This window comes from Cajanus cajan, chromosome 4 (genome assembly GCF_000230855.2).
Source record: "Cajanus cajan strain Asha chromosome 4, NIPB_CcT2T_4, whole genome shotgun sequence".
NCBI lineage: Eukaryota > Viridiplantae > Streptophyta > Magnoliopsida > Fabales > Fabaceae > Cajanus > Cajanus cajan.
In genome coordinates, this window is record NC_138520.1 from 22,851,937 (window position 1) to 22,869,633 (window position 17,697).

The 17,697-nt window shown below is 32.3% G+C and overlaps 2 protein-coding genes across 4 annotated transcripts; both read right to left on the bottom strand.

Moving 5' to 3' along the window:
• Nucleotides 1-1,141: 1,141 nt before the first annotated feature.
• LOC109787905 (kelch repeat-containing protein At3g27220) lies at nt 1,142-5,767 on the bottom strand. Its single transcript, XM_020346503.3, has 7 exons — nt 5,323-5,767; nt 4,017-4,205; nt 3,618-3,847; nt 3,169-3,339; nt 2,807-2,912; nt 1,799-2,005; nt 1,142-1,542 (listed from the first exon to the last, which is right to left on the bottom strand). Exons 1-7 carry the CDS (start codon nt 5,548-5,550, stop codon nt 1,372-1,374), a joined length of 1,302 nt encoding a protein of 433 aa, XP_020202092.1. The 5' UTR covers nt 5,551-5,767; the 3' UTR covers nt 1,142-1,371.
• Nucleotides 5,768-11,001: 5,234 nt separating this feature from the next.
• LOC109793689 (cytochrome c1-2, heme protein, mitochondrial) lies at nt 11,002-17,196 on the bottom strand. 3 transcript variants are annotated; one of them, XM_083072411.1, is made up of 8 exons: nt 17,039-17,196; nt 16,173-16,239; nt 15,415-15,629; nt 14,243-14,522; nt 14,088-14,159; nt 11,699-11,815; nt 11,524-11,589; nt 11,002-11,432 (listed from the first exon to the last, which is right to left on the bottom strand). In XM_083072411.1, the coding sequence occupies exons 2-8, from the start codon at nt 16,227-16,229 to the stop codon at nt 11,316-11,318; spliced, it is 924 nt and encodes a 307-aa protein (XP_082928537.1). In that variant the 5' UTR covers nt 16,230-16,239; nt 17,039-17,196; the 3' UTR covers nt 11,002-11,315. The 3 variants fall into 3 exon arrangements, with proteins under 3 accessions (XP_082928537.1, XP_082928535.1, XP_082928536.1); XM_083072409.1 differs by lacking the exon at nt 17,039-17,196 and adding an exon at nt 16,992-17,010; XM_083072410.1 differs by lacking the exon at nt 17,039-17,196 and adding an exon at nt 16,787-16,927.
• Between the last annotated feature and the right edge of the window lie 501 nt (nt 17,197-17,697).

The window sequence follows — 17,697 nt, forward strand, 5'->3', positions numbered from 1 at the left end:
GTTTTATCTATTAGGATTCTTAGTATTATCTCATTCATCAACAATCCACGATTCAAATCTATTAGAGATTTATGTAGTGTTACCCCATCCATTCTATGCGAGATCTCGTAGTGCGATGTTGTTTCATCCATTAGGATTCGTAGTGTTATCTCGTCCATCAACAACTCACAATTCAAATCCATAAAAGGTTTGTGCAGTGTTACCTCATCCATAAAGATCTCATAGTGCAAGGTTGTCTCATCCACCAAGAATCTCATACGCAAAGTTACCTCATCCATACAATAAGTTCAGAAGACATTTAGGAATATAGTAAAATCGAAAGAAAAAAAAAAGCAAAAGAATATAAATGGATGATCTTTTATCCTTATCGAGCACATTTTTGACAAAAAGAGGTTGATGTCAACATAGTATTTGGTCAAGGTGAAGGCGGTGGGGAAAATGAGTATAAGGACGTTCATATTGTGAATGAGGTAATCGTTGAGAAAGAGGTGAGATGAGGTAACGACGATGATAGAGTTATCAATCTACTCAAAAGAAAAAGAAAAAAAAATGCATAAAAATGAATGACCTCTTATCCTCATCAAGCACGGTCTAAGCACAAAGAGGTTGATGTTAATGTTACATTTAGCTGAGGTAAAGGCGGTGGAGAAGAGGATAGGGGCCTCATATTAAGGAGGAGGTAGTCATTGAAGAAGAAGTCTTGGGAGGTAAATTTGTAGCTAAATTTTTAGATGTGAATATGTAATTAAGTTTACATAAATAGAGATATATTAAAAGAAAGAAATAGATCATAGAATGATATGTCAATATTTTTGCTAACATGACAACGTCTAAAATTTATTTTAAAATAACGTATCATCACATAATAGTTCAACTTTTATATTATAAATAGATTTGTAAATTTTGTTAAGATACAGACAACTTTTCTTTCTGTTGTTAAGAGAAGGAACACGATTCTTTTGAAAAACAAAATCTCAATTTGACTTTATTCTCCTTAGCTAGCGTTGCTGAGTTCTGTCGGCGAGGAAGAGGCAATATCATTTTAGCAAAACATATTTTCTCTCTTCAACTTGGGTTGAAGAAATTATAATTTAACTGTTATTTATGATAACAAATCCTACAATGTAACTGGAAACCAAAATAACAAATCTAATTCCGGATGGCCATATATATCTGAAGCAAATCTGAACTATGTACACAAAAATGAAAATAAACAAATTTTACATAACAATTACCCAATTAGGGCATTGAATTAATTGAAAAGGGAAAAGAAAAATAATTTGAGTATGCATGAGGCAAGAATGTGAACCAAAAATTGGAAGAAGAAAAAAAAAAAAAACAACACTTTTGACAATATGCAGGTTTCTTATCTCAAACTGACAATTGTAATTTCGTTCTCCACATATCTCCAACGACCTTTCTCGGTTGTGGGTTATCTGGCCCTCTGTCCCTTTGCCCTGATGTGAAGTATAGCCATCCATCCCAAAAACCAGCTAATGTGGTTTTTATACGGTAAGGAAGCTTTCCAATCACTGACCATTTCTGCAATCAGCAATAAAACTATCTTAAATTATCTGAAGGTATATTAGTCACCAGAAACAATCATGAATCAAATGTTGTAAAATGACACTTCACTTCAATGAATTCATGGACAAATTCTTGACTGAATGGTTTTATGAAGCTTATGGCACTCATAAAATTACAATAGGCAATGAGCAAGATGAGAGACTAGGAGGTATTAATGGATAAAGAAATATGCACAATGTATTTCTAATGAGGAAAAGACTGAGAAGTGTACCAATGTGTCTAAATGAAACTGGAAAACCTCCCCAACCAGCATCATCCTTTTTGTCACTGGGTGTTTTTCTGTGGTACCTCCAGTGATAATAATTGAATTGTTGACAATTACCCATGCACACTCTATGTGCGAATTTGGTTTTGGCATAGCTGGCAAAATTTTCCATTTCATTTCTGCATCCAGCATATAAACATCTCCATAGACCACCTGAAATGTAAGAAAATTTAATGCCACAACCACAAGAATTCTTAAAAAGATCATATATAGAATCCAATATATGCTGATCTCTAAACATATTAGGCATGAAAAAGTGTGTGATTAGGCAAAAGACAATTTTGCAGCTAATGGAATTATTTTATGATATTTGTCTGAGGAGATATTTTTTTAGAGTTATTTTTCTAAGATTATTTTACACACAACTCCACAATGATGAGATATGTCCGCTTTGAGCCTAAGGCCTCGTAGTTTTACTTTTGGTCACCACCCAAAAGGTCTCTCAATCATTGTTATTTTTTCTCTTATTTTATTAATGTGAGACTTGTTTGTATCCCAACAATTCTCCCCCCAAACAAGGGACTTAACCTTTCATGCAATGGAATCTATCTCTATATATCACATTATCAGTGAGTTATGAGGAGTTATGAGGAGTTATGAGGAGTTATGAGGAGTTATGAGGAGTTCTGAGAGTTGTCACCGAATCCAACCTTAAGACTATGATACCACTGATAGGATTATTTTATGATATTTGTCTGAGAGGATATTTTATAAGAGTTATTTTTATAAGGTTATTTTACAAGCATACTCGACAATATCTCATCATTGTAGAATATACTTGTAAAATAACCTTAAAAAAATAATTCTTATAAAATATCCCCTCAGAAAATATCATAAAATAACCTCGTTAGTAGCATAATAGTTAACTCAATTCCAATGCCATATAAACAACTACCAAATTATTATATGTAATCTATAAATCATGTATGATGTTGACAAGCAGAGAAATCATACCTCAAGCCTGCGTGAACACTTGAATATAGGTGAACCGGGTTTAGCCATAAAATCACCCTCTTGTCCACCAATAACAAAAAGTCGATCATCAACTGCAATGCATGCCCTGCACCAAATAACTAGAGTTAGATGGAAAACAACCAACTTCCTTTTGAAGACAACGAATATGCCACCGCTTTTCAAGTATTCGCCCTTCAAAAGCTTCTTAGGCTTTTAAGAACACAATTTGGTTTTCTTAAAACATGGATTCCTATTTTAAAAAGAAAAAATACTTAAAATCCTCACAAACTAAATGAGAACATCATGGTTAAATATTGAACAGAAATTGAAGCCTACTACTAGAATTTGGGCAGCCTGCTAACCTATGCGGTCCGCCACGTGGAATGGGAACTTCATCCCGCCATTTTTGCTCCAATGCATCACCATCCTTCACAGCCAAACTCCAATGATCTAATCCAGGTTCATGGCGATTCTCCTTGCTACCTCCCATGACATGAAGTCTTCCTTTCCATAATTGAGTTGCAGGAGCATACCTGGAATGAAGTTCTTATGTTAAAACCGCTCAACCAACATGTCAAAGTTCAGCCTCTTGTAAAAGCAAAACTCAATCAATCACTGATGTAGTGAACAATGACCAATTTAACAGGAATTTCAATTGTTAGAAAAAGGCCTAGAGTTTTAAATTCCAGTCTGCTACTACAATTGTAGCTGCAATAACCGCTTAATGACCATGATTGTGTTCACATCAACCACATTTGTGTGAACAAACAAACAAACAGAAAATGAGTGAGTGCATATGTTAACGGTGTACCTGGGAGCTGGCAATGGTGGCAAAGGTTTCCATTTCTTTGTTGCAGTGTCTAGTGAAAAGGAAGCAGCAGTAGGACCTCTGCATTGGGTACCATATTGTCCCGAGACAATGTATATATACCTCCCATCAGTCGCTATGCCCAAATGTGAATTAGCCATCTCCTTTGGCATTTGAATCTGATCTACCCACTTGTTGATGCTGAAATCGAACACATCAACATGCGAGTGCACCTGAAGAAACAAACAAACACACGCCAAGCTCCCTAATCAGTAATCATCCTCCACTAGTCTAATTTCACAGTCACCAAAGAAACATAGTAGTTACATTGTAAATACATCTTAAAAAATGAGCAGGTTGATTCATTAAATATGTTTTTGAAGGAGGAATCGAAACACTCACATGGTCAAGATGGGCATATCCTCCAAACACATAAAACATATTCTTAATCTGTATAGAGTACCCATCAAGCCGAGGCACCGGAGCCGATGGCATCTGCTCCCAATGCCATTCGGGGGCAGGCAAATCTGCAAATGTGGACGAAAGGAATCTCTCGGGACCCCTCCTTTTTACACCCTTCCCATCTTTTTCCTGCAACAATCACAAAACAAATGAATCAATTCTCATCTTAACTTACTGGTAATATAGTCTAGATAATTTATAAGTGAGGCTCTGAGCTAGCTTTTGAAGTTGGTTTATTTCCAATCTCAAATTCTAATATGATAGCATAATGTTGGATTATTATTGAACCACCCACAGATGTTCAGAACTTGATATGAAAAAGTATGTCAAAATCTCATACTACATTGATTAGTGATATGATCAAAATAGTGTAATAAGTATATGGAAATCCTCAAATTTACTTTTGGATCATCCAATTTCTTATTAAACCATCCACAGATGTCCAAACTTCACACTCCAGATGTTCATACCTTGACAAGAAAAAGTGTGTCAGAAATCTTACACCACATTGACTAGTCATACAAACAAACCAGTGTATACAACTAGAAGACAAATCCTAAATCTATTAATTACTATTGGATCATCCTGGTCCATATTGGACCACCACATATATTCAAACTTCACACTCTGACATGTTTAGTTCTTGACATGAAGAAGGTGTCAAAGATCTCATACGACATTGACTAGTAATATAACAAAACAAAAAAAAGTGTACATAAATAAAAGGCAATCCTCAATCTGAGTTTAATTTTAGATCATCACCACTCACACATATTCAAATTTCACATTCTAAATATTCAGTCCTCAAAATAAAATAAAAAAATGCGCATGTCTCATGCGGCATTTCACCGTAATATGATCAAAATAATGTCCTCTCAAGACTCATAAACCAAAAAGTAACTAAAATTTTTGAACTTAAATATAAACAAATCTTAAATAAATGGACTCTATTTAATGCTATTATTTCAAAAATTGCCCTTGAATTAAATGTAATTACTATTTCCAATAAATACTATTAAGAGTAATTAGGAAATAAAATATAATTTTTATATGAAATCAGTAAAATTTAACGAATTTAACTAATTTCTTTCTTTAATATGTATGAAAAATTAGGTACTTTTGCTTATATATAATGTGTAAGGAAGAATCCTATACTTTTGGGTGAAGTTAAGGTGAAAGTGAAATTGTAAGACAATGTTAAAAAAAAAAAAAAAAAAAAAAAGAGGGGGTGAGAAAAAGTGGTTACTTTGTTGGTTTTGGGTGTGGCGGGGTCCTTGGGGATGAGAACAAGGGGGGCATTGGTGTCGACCCAGTTAGTGGCGATGGAGAGGTAGTGGGAAGAGAGGGAGGCGCGGAAGAGGTTGGCGATGAGAGCGAGGCCAATGAAAGCAGAGAGGCAGAAGAAGATGATGAATTTGGAGGCAGAGGAGTGTCCGTGGTGGTGATGATACAACCTCGTAGTTGGCGTACCCATTGCTTTGCTTCTTTTTCTTTCTGGTTTTGGGTTGGTATGAAGAGAGAGACATTTTATTTAGTATTCAGAGGGAAAATGGATGGATGGAAGAGGAAAACAAGGGTTGGGTGGCGCCAATGGTTTTCGTTGTTTGGATTCAAACAAGTCTGTGTCTTGTATAGTAAACCACGCGCACCACCGCATATCTTGCTTTTTCTTTCCTTTCTTAGTAGTATCAGTATTTGTTCTACAATTTAATTAGAATCCATGCCACGACGGATCTATGTACTCACAGATTTCTCGCCTCTTTTCAAGGGTATCTAAGATGCTAATTTACTGCTGTCTCCCATTTTTTTTCCACACATGTTTTTGACATTATTTTTTTTCTTAATTTTTATTGTCATTTTTTTAAAATTAATGATTTATTAATTTTTTTATTTTTACTTTAAATAATTAATGTGTGTTTAATGAATAATATAATATGTTTATTCATTTTTAATATATTTATTTTTTTTCCAACTATTTAAAGGGAGTATTAATTATTTTCTTAATTTTTCTGCATAAACAAACGTTAAAAAAAATGGAAGGAGTGTTAATTAAATACAATAAATGTAAGAACTGTAATAATGATTTACAGCATGTTTGATTGCACGATAAATCCAATTTGATCTACATTTATGAGAAAAAACAATGAGTAGTTTCTATTAATTTTAACCATTTAGACATGATTTTATCATTCAATTCACGTTTTGGACGTATTTTCAAACATGTACTTAGGATATTATAATAATTAATGATATTAATTAATTTTATAATAATTAATGATATCAATTAATTTTGTTAGATCAATGGATAAGAAATGCATAGAATGTTGATTGAGTAGTTTTTGTTAAACCCAAACATTTGAGTATTAGCATTGATGAAGTTATCCCATACAATATATTAAAAATAAAGATTTTGAAAATAAATATTTTTAAAAACAATTTACTAGAGTAAATTGTTTTAGACACGTTGACCACGATATAAAATAAATGTTACTAGTCCCAACATTTTTTACGTAGTACAAAAAATACATAAAAAGCATTTTAGGATTCAAGCACTTTCTATGTGTGACACCCTCTACTTCAACACAAATATACAATAAATATAACACATAATATTATGAATAAATGAAAACTTTCATAGTTAAAATAGTTGTTTCAAATAACAAAAGAGTAAAAAGTTCACATCCATAATTCATAAGCCAAATCTCAAATGTGGAATTACATAGAATTAGTCAAGTTTTCCAAAACGAACAAAAGAAATGATTTCCTAAAACTAATCATAACTAAGTCTCGATGTCATATGTTCTATCAGAGCACACCCAATAATATGGTCTAAGCCTCATCACCAACATCATCATGCTGATGATCACCTACAACACAATAAGACAACACAGAGCAAAGAGGGAAGTGAGAAACATCTCACTCGGGTTCAGGTATAAAAATAACAGTCAAGCAAAACACACACAAATCATAATAAGTACAGTCATAGCTACACATTAACCAGGTGCAAATTCAAGTTATACATACACATTCATTCATAATGTAATGATGTCATGGACTCTACTCGTAAATGCATGCATATGACCCCAGTAACATATCACATATCATTAGTGTGTTGCCTAAACAACACACCTAAGGCAGTCTAGGAGTACATGTAGGAAGCTACCCATACACTCTCAATTAGAAGGATGTACTATTAGGGTCTGGTATGGATAACAAAGTTGCGCAAGCTACGTCTCGTGCTCACAAACGGGCAAAATTGAGACATCCAAACTGCACTATCCCCTAGGACTCTCCCAAGTTGTTACATAAGGAGGGCTTTTCCTAACGGTATACTCCACATCATACCTGTCACATAGATGCACATGATACATATCACACATTCACACTTCATTGACTCATCATTTCACATGTCATAGTTTCTCATATATCATGTCTCATTGTCACATATCATCATGTCGCGTGTCTCATATTCACTTTTCACATTGTCTATCATATTCACATGGTCTCATACAAGGAACTTTTCATTATCACAATATTGGAGTAACACATAAATCATGCCAAGAGATAGTCAACAACATACACATTTAAATCACAATTCATTTCACATAAAACATAAAAGTACTAGGGTTGCGCCCAGCATGCCCCAGTATGAACCTACATTTCTCAACTTTGCGAAATCATGCATTTTTTCGCATTCAGACATGAAATCACTTAAATCAATCGGTCAAAATCCTTCAAATAACACTTAGAACATGAATTCATACTCAATTTTACATATAATGCCTCAAAATTCATCCAAAGATCATATCCCTAATTTCACATCATAGGGTTTCTCACAATAACTCATAGATCACTCTAATTCATATCAAAACTTGTCTATTTTTAAAAATAATCACATATTCACATTTAGCAATCATCAAGGAACACGACATAAAACTCAAACACGAAAACAAAAAATATTCGAAAAGTACATGTTTCTAAGAGCATGCATCAGGCAAGGGATTGGGGCCAATCACGCTATCAAACATATCTATTATTGAAATTGAACACATATTCACACTCAGAATCACACAAGGAACGCAATAGAACAATCAGAAAACAAAACAAAAAAATTTCATAAAGTGTTTGTTCCTACAGGCATATATCAAGCAAGGGATTACGGGCTAATCCTACTACCCAACAGTTACTCCCACACCCCCAAGTGAGGTCTCTCACTCCCCCTTACCTTGATGAGTCAAAGATGAAGTACGAGTAAAGTTGGGTCGTTCCTCTTCTTAGAGTTCTCCTTGTTCTTCAGAAACATGAGAGAGAAATGAGAAGTCAAAAGTATGAAATGAAAGTTTCTTTTAACTCCTGATAACGTCATTTTCTTAAAATAATAATAATAATAATAAATGATTGCAACGTCCTTCCTTCCCTCTCAAAGTAATTAATATCATTAAACATATTTCCTCCTTTTTAATAAATCAAATATACTTAACTCTAAAGAAAATACATTTTCGTAAAAAAAAATATGTCTTATATCAAATAACCAAAATACTTGTTAAAAATCATGCTTTATATTAAGATAGAACTCATATAAAACAGATAAATAATATAAAATATACTTCTCCCTTTTAATAAAAAAAATAACATGTTTCATATAAAAATAAAAATCATATCAAATAGTTAAATAATATTAAAAATCCTTCTAATAAATAAATTAAAACATTAAAATAAATACTACATATTATTAATATAATTTTTATGAAAATCAGGGTGTTACACTATGTAATTTTGAAATGCAAAGAAACACTTGAGGGTATAGGCATTTTTTTGCATTTTTGAAATGCACAAAAAGCGCAACACCAAGGCATTTTTTTGTATTCTTTTCAACTGCACAAAAAAAAATCTCTAAGTTAGGGCATTTTTCGTGAATATCAATCTACCCTTACTTTTCTCGCTTTTCTTGTGGGCCTTTTTTAATTGAATGGGTTCCTTCACTTTCCTCATGGGATTTGTGTATATATTGCATCCCTTGTTTGCCTTTTAGTTGTCAAATTTTGCTTCTTCATCTCCTTATACAAAAGTTTTTCTTATCTCCATCTCTTTCGTTTTTTCTAGATTTTTATTTGGAAACATTTTACTTATGCATCAAACATAAATTTCATATGATCTTTAACTAACCTCGTGATTTAATATAATGAATAACATAACATAACAAGTTCGTATTGAATATCATTTTATAACTCAATTAATATCTATTAAAAATCATTAGGTTGGCAAAGGTTGTTCAAAGCACCGATTTCTCATTGTAGCTTGGACCACACCAATTGGTCCAAGAATCAAAAGGGTAGAGGTAGAGCCAGAGATATAGCATTGAAGGAATGGTTTTTGTTGGTTAAACATTTGTGGTTCATTAAACAATGGTTGATATTCGTCATTATCATCCCCAAGCTTTGGAGTTGGGGGTGACAATGGAAATTGTACAAATTCTTCTTCTTCTTTATTTTCAAACTATGATAATACACTTCGATATAAGGTGCAAAATTGATCTTGGAAATGATGCTCTTCGACACGAAGATCTTCTTGTTCATCGTCACTATTCAATACAAAATCAACTCCTCTATGTAACATTCTTGAAAATTAGAATAAAACTAATACTTATAATAAAAATCATATAAAATATCATGTAAACTATAAATATAGAGGAGCATTTGTACAAAAAAAAATACAACAGTAAATTTACATAAACTTAAAATAATTTCACCTGACCAAAATATTGTACCAATAAAATATAGAGGAAAAGAAGAAATTTAAGCAAAAAATGAATAAAAAATGAATGAGATGAGAAAAAAATTTGTGAAAAATGATGAAGAACCAAAATATGACAACTAAGAAGCAAACGAGAGATGCAATATATACACAAAACCCACAAGGAAAGTGAGGAAACTCATTCAATTAAAAAATAAAATCCACAAGGAATGCGAGAGAATCAAAGAAAGCAAGAAAAGCCCAAATCCAAAGACATTTTCTGTGCAATTGAAAAAAAAAACATAAAAAAACACCTAGGGGTATATGCATTTTGTGTGCATTTAAAAAATATACAAAAAAAAGCCCTAATCCTCTAAGTGTTTTTTGTGTAATTTTTTGAATTCAAAATTTAACAAAAAAAAAACACAAGATATAAAATGTGAAAAAAAACTCTTATGCCTCCAAGCATTTTTTGTGTCTTTTCAATTGCACAATAAACTCTTAACTATCTGACATTAATAACCCTTAGCCACATAAGTAATTTCTAGCCACAAAAAAAGTTGCGCGATATCTTAAAAAGGAAACTATAAGGATCAAAATAAAAAATTTTAAAAAATGTGAATTACAAGGCCAAAGAATATTATTTAAATCATATTTTTAATTATAAATTAAATTTTATTTAAAACTAGTATTCACAATAAATCATTTAAATAAGATATAAAATTATTTTTGACTAAAAATTAGTAAATTAAATGAGATCAACAGTTAAAAGGAACAAATATGTAACTAAATATAAAGTGAGGATAATCCGAGATGGTAGAGTTTTTTGTAACTAATAGTAAAAAGTATATATAATATACTTTAAAATAGAGTAATATGAAAAACATATAATCGAATAAAGTCTCAATTGCTAAGTTATGTTAACTATATTTGTTATAAATTGATCCCTTTTCTCTCTCCCTCTATATGTATAGGTCTCAGTTTTTTTTTATATGCAACAATTATTTATATAGGTAACTTTGTTTTCAGTACAACCCTCCCTCCCACATTTACAGAATTTTAACTTGTGCAACTCACAATGGTTAAGCTTATTTTTAAGCAACTTCTACAAAATATGCTTAAACCACCACTGGCACGCCGCACGCAAGTTCCACTGAGGCTAAAAGAATCTGTCTTCCTTCAATGTCTAAAGTGGGCATATAATCTAGATTTCTTTTATTGAATAACGACCAACATGAATCCCGGTGACAGGTAAGTTCCATAAAATTTAAGAGTATAACACCTCTCGGAAAATGCAACAATACACAGGTCCGAGATGGATAAGAAAAAGTAAACGCATCTAGTGCATGGTACAATTTTATCTCAAACAAAATTAGAACACTCTTCCGGTTGTTCCATTAACCATTAATTTTGCATAACGAATTTGAAATGATGAAACAACTTAACTATCTGACAAATTATTGCCAACAATAAACTTTGCATAAGTGAAAATGAAACTTGAGGCGGCTAGTTGACAACATCAAGAACCAGCTTGCGAGACTTTAGAACTGACCACTTCAACCGACGGTAATAGGCAGCCTGAAGTAGTGCCAGTGACAGTACAAATATCCATTTAAATCCCATCTGCATAAATTGTACATATATCAAGTGTCTTTAGAAAACAGGATATAGTCATTGTTGATCTGGTCGAAACAGGATTTAAAAGGAAACAAACCAGTTTTCTCTCTTCCATTTCGGGTTCCGCGGCCCAAGATAAGAATGACACAACATCTTTCCCCATCTGCAACAAAAATTTTATAAAAAAAGAATGAGCTCCATTCTTTCGAGTGAGTCCATAACGATGCATTTTTAAGATTTACTAAACTATTCCTCTAGAAACAAATTAATACCTGAGCTTCTGTAGCAGGGGTACCATCTTCATACTCCACAGCACCATCATTAAGCATTTTAGGCATGGCAATTGCTCCACCAGGAAAATAAGGATTATAATGAAGTCCCTCTCTTATCTACAATATTGTTTTAAACATAGCCATGAATAAAAGTTTAAGAACACAACAACACTAATAGCATCAGTATAGGGAAAAAATTATATGTTTATGTTTACAAGTACCATATATGTAGATTTCATGAGAATTATCAATAACGGAAAGCATAATGAAAGCTCATCACTACCATGGGTATGTATGACACACACAATGAGAGGAGTATTTATTATGAGATGTGAAACAAATACATCTTGACCATTAAATTTTCCACAGATATTCTAAATCATATTTCACGTACGGGCCAGATGATTACGTGGACAAGTCATTTGCATTTATGTTTTAATTTTGACAATCTACATAAAATCTAATGGTTTAGATTCTTTCTTCTCACTATAAACCCTCCTTGTTTTTATGTATGTGGGTGTGGACAGGGACAGATCTATATACATAATAGTGGAGGCACTTGCCCCCACTACCATTTTAGGCATACATATTTTTTTATAAAAAAAATAGTATATTTTAAAAAATAAAGTTATATTCTAATAAAATAAATATATATGTTTAAATTATTGTATGTATAAAACTTAGGTTCAGAGGGGATGTTCATTTATTTAATGTTTGTCAAACTTTCGAAAGAAATTAATTTTTATATATGATGAAGAATACTTTTTGATAACAAACCAGTTTTTTAAAAGTTTAATTAATATATATATTAATGTTCACATATATAATGTAATATATTAAAAAAATCAATTTTTGATAATATAAAATTTGCAACATGCATGTTTACTTTTTGTACTTTCTATTTATTGTATATGTTGATTAAAAAAATCAAAATAGTTAAGATTGTAAGATTTATGTTTTATTTAGAATTTTTATTATAAAATATCTTTTTAAATAAATTATCATCTAAAAGTTTATATTAGATAATAAAAACATGTTTATATCATAAATAAATTAAACTTGATTTTTATAAAATTTAACATACTTATTTTTATGTTTTTATTAGTGTTAAATTATAATAAAGTAGACTTTTAGAATTGTAGTTTTAACCAAATATTTTTTTTAAAAAAATGTTTATGATAGATAAATAAGTTATACTTAGGATATGTATTTGCAGACCTGCTAAATGATAGTATAACCTAGTTTGACTTAGTTTATTTTCATCCATAACCATAATCATAAATATAAAAACTTATAGAATATAATTATGATATATATTTATGTTTTTAAAAGTTATATGTAAAATTTTTAATACTACAAATATATCAATAAGTATTACCCCCACTTAGGGATGACAAATAAATCCGTACACGTGGGTAATACCCGAACTCATCCCGACTTTGATGGGAAATACCCGGTTTGACCGGGTACGGGTACGGGTAAAATCCGATAAATTAAACCGGGTACAGATACATGTATGGGTATATACATACCCGCCCTGTACTCGTACCCGTACCCGATTTAATTATATTAAAAAATTTAATATTTTATTATGTGTAATTATTTATTATAATGTAAAACATTTATAATTGTGTAATTATTAAGAAATCTCTTGATTAAAATATGAAATAAAGAAATAATCTAATTATAATTATAATATAATAGAAAAATAATTTAAAAATATTATGTATTTTTTTTGCAAAAAATAAAATAAAATAATTTTTTACGGATACGGGTACGGGTATACCCAATACCCGACGGGGATGGGGATGAAAATCACATACCCGACGGGTACGGGTACAGGAATGGGTTTGTGTTGCGGGGACGGGGACGGGTATCATAAAACCCGTACCCGACCCGCCCCGTTGTCATCCCTGACTATCTAAAGTTTCTAGATCCGTCACTAGGTGTGGACTTGTGTGATTGCATGTATGTTTTATCATGCATGAATTAGATTGAACCTGAAAAATGGCACATATGATAGGCAAGGGATATCAAAAGGCATGACACAAATTACCCATGAAATGCTGTACAGAAAATAAATCTCAAAAATAGAGCAAAAGGCTATACAACCATGCCCTGCTGACGACTACACCATGCATACAGACACGTGCTCATTAGTGTGCACATAAAAAGAGGAATGAATGCACAAAAAAAGGGAATCAATACAAAAAGTATTTGACCATTGTTAAGCATTTGTTTCAAAACCAATAACAGATTTGCAAAATTTTGGTACAGAACCAGGTATAAGTGGGCTAGCCTTTTCCATCAGTCAACTTTGCAAAATCTATAAAAATCACTTTATTAAATAGTAAAATAAAAGATTTAGAAAAGATAAAGAATAACTTACCGAAACACCGGCAGGTGGGTCACGATAACCAGTTAGAAGGGCAAAAACATAGTTCTGACCGTCGTGACGGGCCTGAAAAATTAAAATAATATATATTTATGGTAGACATACATTATAAAATTCCAAAGACATTGCTATTAAATAAGTAGCATTACTTTAGTAATAAGACTTAGATCAGGAGGATAAGCTCCTCCATTAGCAAACCTAGCAGCTGATTCATTTGCATATGGCTGAGGAAAACGATCGCTGAGTTTTCCAGGGCGTGTAAACATCTCTCCCTCATCATTAGGGCCATCAACCACCTCAATCTCAGCTGCCATAGCCTTTACCTCTTCTTCTGTATAAGCAACACCAACCAAATCACGGTATGATATCAAAGACATAGAATGGCAGGAAGCACAGACTTGTGTATAAACTTGATGACCCCGACGAATCCTGCCCATGTAAAATTAATTGAAAGAATTAACAATTTAAGACATTAATTATGATTAAATTATTGATGGTAATATGACCTTAATGTGAAATCTGGTTTAAATACTTGTTAGCAGCAGAATATAGGATAGGGATCCTCTGGAGTTCATAAATAAACTGCATCCAGTGCACTTTGAATCCAATTACTTTTGATGACAGCACCCAGTTATTTGTAATTCTCATATAAAATAAATTTAATGTATCAAGGGCATAAATCCATGCAGTTTAAAAAACAATTGCACAGGATCCAAAACCCAGAACATGTTTTCACTATTTATGAACCCTACTACAGTTAAAGCCCTTAAAGCAGGAAATTATTAATTTTACAAAATTCAGAGTTTAAACTATTTCGCTAGAAAAATTATGATGCAATCAATGTATAATAAATAGAGTAAACAAACATGTTAGTCCTCCAAAAAGATAGGTGACATCACATTGGTTCTCAGTTCTTACTACGGAAGGCAAAAGATAGGAGGAAAGCATGCCATATAGGTCTCTCAGTAATGGCTTCCTCAGAGATCATGGGCATTCAAATGGATTTGATATCATTTATGGTAATTGAAGGACTTATTTACTATGAATGGAGGACCAATTACATCAAAGTCACAAAAGATAAAAACCATGCTACATCACCTCAAAGACATGAAATGACAAAAAAAGAAGAAGGATGAATGACTAATCTAAGGATGGGATAAAAGATAAAATTAGGCTAATTAATTAGAGAGAAAATAAACTCAACATTATTACATGAAATTTAGCAGGGATAAGATTGAGTATCTAAGTTTCTAACTTGGTAAATACTAATATCCATGAGCAAAAGATAAGAAAATATAGGGAAAATTCAAGTCAAACTTACGAAGCATGATCATATGAACTAAGAATTCCCTTGTGAGGCCATGGATAGCTTGGACATGCCAAGCCATGCTCAGCTTCATCAGCTGCTGCTGTTGATGCAAAACTGAAAAAGCCTGACATACCAGCTCCAATTAATGCAAGTGCTCTTAAGGACCTATTGCCAGTGGAGCCAGCATCATCTTTCTTTGCTATGATGGGTGTCAACAAGGAAGAGTTCTGCAGTGAGTATACAGCAGCTATTAGCAATAGCAACAGACAGAATCAACTTGTTTGCATGGGAAGCAAACTTTTATCAAGAAACTGAAATCATACAACAAGCATAAAATCCACATACAAGTCTGTAAAAGGATTGAGCTTATATTGGAAGATATATCCCATTAGTTGGATCCAACTTTGCAATGCTATTGCATGTTTGGCTACTGATTTTTTGGGAAAATAATCACTTTCTCTAGAAAGCATTCCCCAAAAGCTGGCAAAAAAGTGATTATTTCCACAAAATAAGCTAATCCAAAGACATACTTGACAGGGTAAAGAAAAAAAGCTAGCACGTGCCCTAATCCATAAAAACATTTCCACTCCACATAAATCAGAATTAAAAGTAGAACTGGAGTTATGCATTTGATAATTAGAAAACCATTCTGCCAATTCCCGCAAGCTAAATTTCCAATCCATTACAGGTCATGGAGACCTATACGGATCCAAAGAGGTGATTAAGTAGAAAAGCATCAAATTAACATAAAGCGAGGGCCAGTGGCTTACAGTAAATTGAGGGTTAAGTTTCCTCCTCAATAGCTGCTGAATAACACCTCCAGCCATCTCAGTCACGCTGTAGGTCATTCACAAATAGTTAACACATAAGTAACACCATCCAACTAAGTATTAGACATAAAGTTAGAGAAATAAGCACATAAATGAAATTTCCAAACAGTTCACCAAATTTCACCTGCAACAGAACAATCATGAAAGCTGGCAATGGGAACTGCCACAGGAAATGCTATCACACTTAAAATGAAACGCAAGATTATGCTAAAATGATATGGCAAGCAAAATAGCTGTAAACACTATATAAAAGTGTGTAGCTTCAAAATGATGCATATTTCAACAAAGAGAACCCCAAACAAGATGCATATTGAAATTATGGCTTAACAAACTTCAAATTCAATCACACGATACATGTTCATTATCAAACATATATCAACAAACAAAGGCAATACGAGATGAAATGATCTAAAGTGCCAAAGAACCATGAATTTAACTATTACCCGCGACGAATGTAAAAAAAATCGTAGATCCAAAACTCACTAGGTAACAGCATCACCAACATAATAACAATAACAACGATAATGATAAAATAACAAGAACAACAAAAATACCGGTTGTAGCTCGGCAATCACATCAAACTACGTATCTAGCATATAATTCTAAGCAGCATATTTCCTAAATCTTTGGACAACATCTTACTAATTGACAAATAAGAACAAAAACAAAAAGGGGATTTAACAATAAGACAAAAAAGCAAGTGAGGGAGAGGCGAAGGCGAAAAGAAAAAGGACGAAACGAAAAGGGGAAAAAGAAAACCTAGATGTGGGGAATGGGAGAGGAGAGAAGAGAAAGGGGGAACTCACGTAACGGAGGGAAAAGCGAAGGTTGAAGGGTGAAAGCGAAGTGAGGGAGTTGTGTTATGTGGCAGATTCAGATGAAGAGAACAACAGAACCAGCAGCAGCCATCGCGTGTTTCCGCTTTGCACCACACGTTCCGTTCTCGTCTCACCACTTTTTGGGCTTTTCTTTATGGGCCTCCACCAACCATTGCAGCCCGGTACTTGTTAATGCTCTATTTGAATTAGGAATGGAATAGTGGGGGAAAAAAATTAAGAAGCCAAAAAAATATGTATGAATATGAATTTATACTAATATAAAAAGAAGATAACTTTTTCGGTAATTATTTTGGTTTTTTTTTATTATTATACTTTTTTATTTTAAAAATTATAAAAATATTTTTTAATTAAATTTAAGAACGTGAAACTAATGAATTTATACTAATACTAATATATAAAGGGATACTACTTTCAATAATTAATTTTGATTTCTATTTTTACATTGACCATTTTATCCTTTATTTATTTTTCAATAACTATTTTTTTTTATGAATAACTTCTCATTTTTTCCTTTTTATTTATTTTTTTTTCTTTTAATATAATGTAAGCACGGAGTGCCTTTTTCTTGCTAGTGATTAAGAATATGGATTCTAAATTCTAATTTTGAATATGAAATAGAATATATT

What these genes read in the sequence shown, in the direction of transcription:
- LOC109787905 (XM_020346503.3), bottom strand. Translation starts at nt 5,550, where the DNA reads ATGGGTACGCCAACTACGAGGTTGTATCATCACCACCACGGACACTCC. An exon ending in CCACACCCAAAACCAACAAA is followed by an intron (nt 4,206 to 5,322) that starts GTAACCACTTTT and finishes TGATTGTTGCAG; the next exon opens with GAAAAAGATGGGAAGGGTGT. An exon ending in CCACCATTGCCAGCTCCCAG is followed by an intron (nt 3,340 to 3,617) that starts GTACACCGTTAA and finishes ACTTCATTCCAG; the next exon opens with GTATGCTCCTGCAACTCAAT.
- LOC109793689 (XM_083072411.1), bottom strand. Translation starts at nt 16,229, where the DNA reads ATGGCTGGAGGTGTTATTCAGCAGCTATTGAGGAGGAAACTTAACCCT. An exon ending in AACTTAACCCTCAATTTACT is followed by an intron (nt 15,630 to 16,172) that starts GTAAGCCACTGG and finishes TACTCACTGCAG; the next exon opens with AACTCTTCCTTGTTGACACC. An exon ending in AAATGGAAGAGAGAAAACTG is followed by an intron (nt 11,433 to 11,523) that starts GTTTGTTTCCTT and finishes CAATTTATGCAG; the next exon opens with ATGGGATTTAAATGGATATT.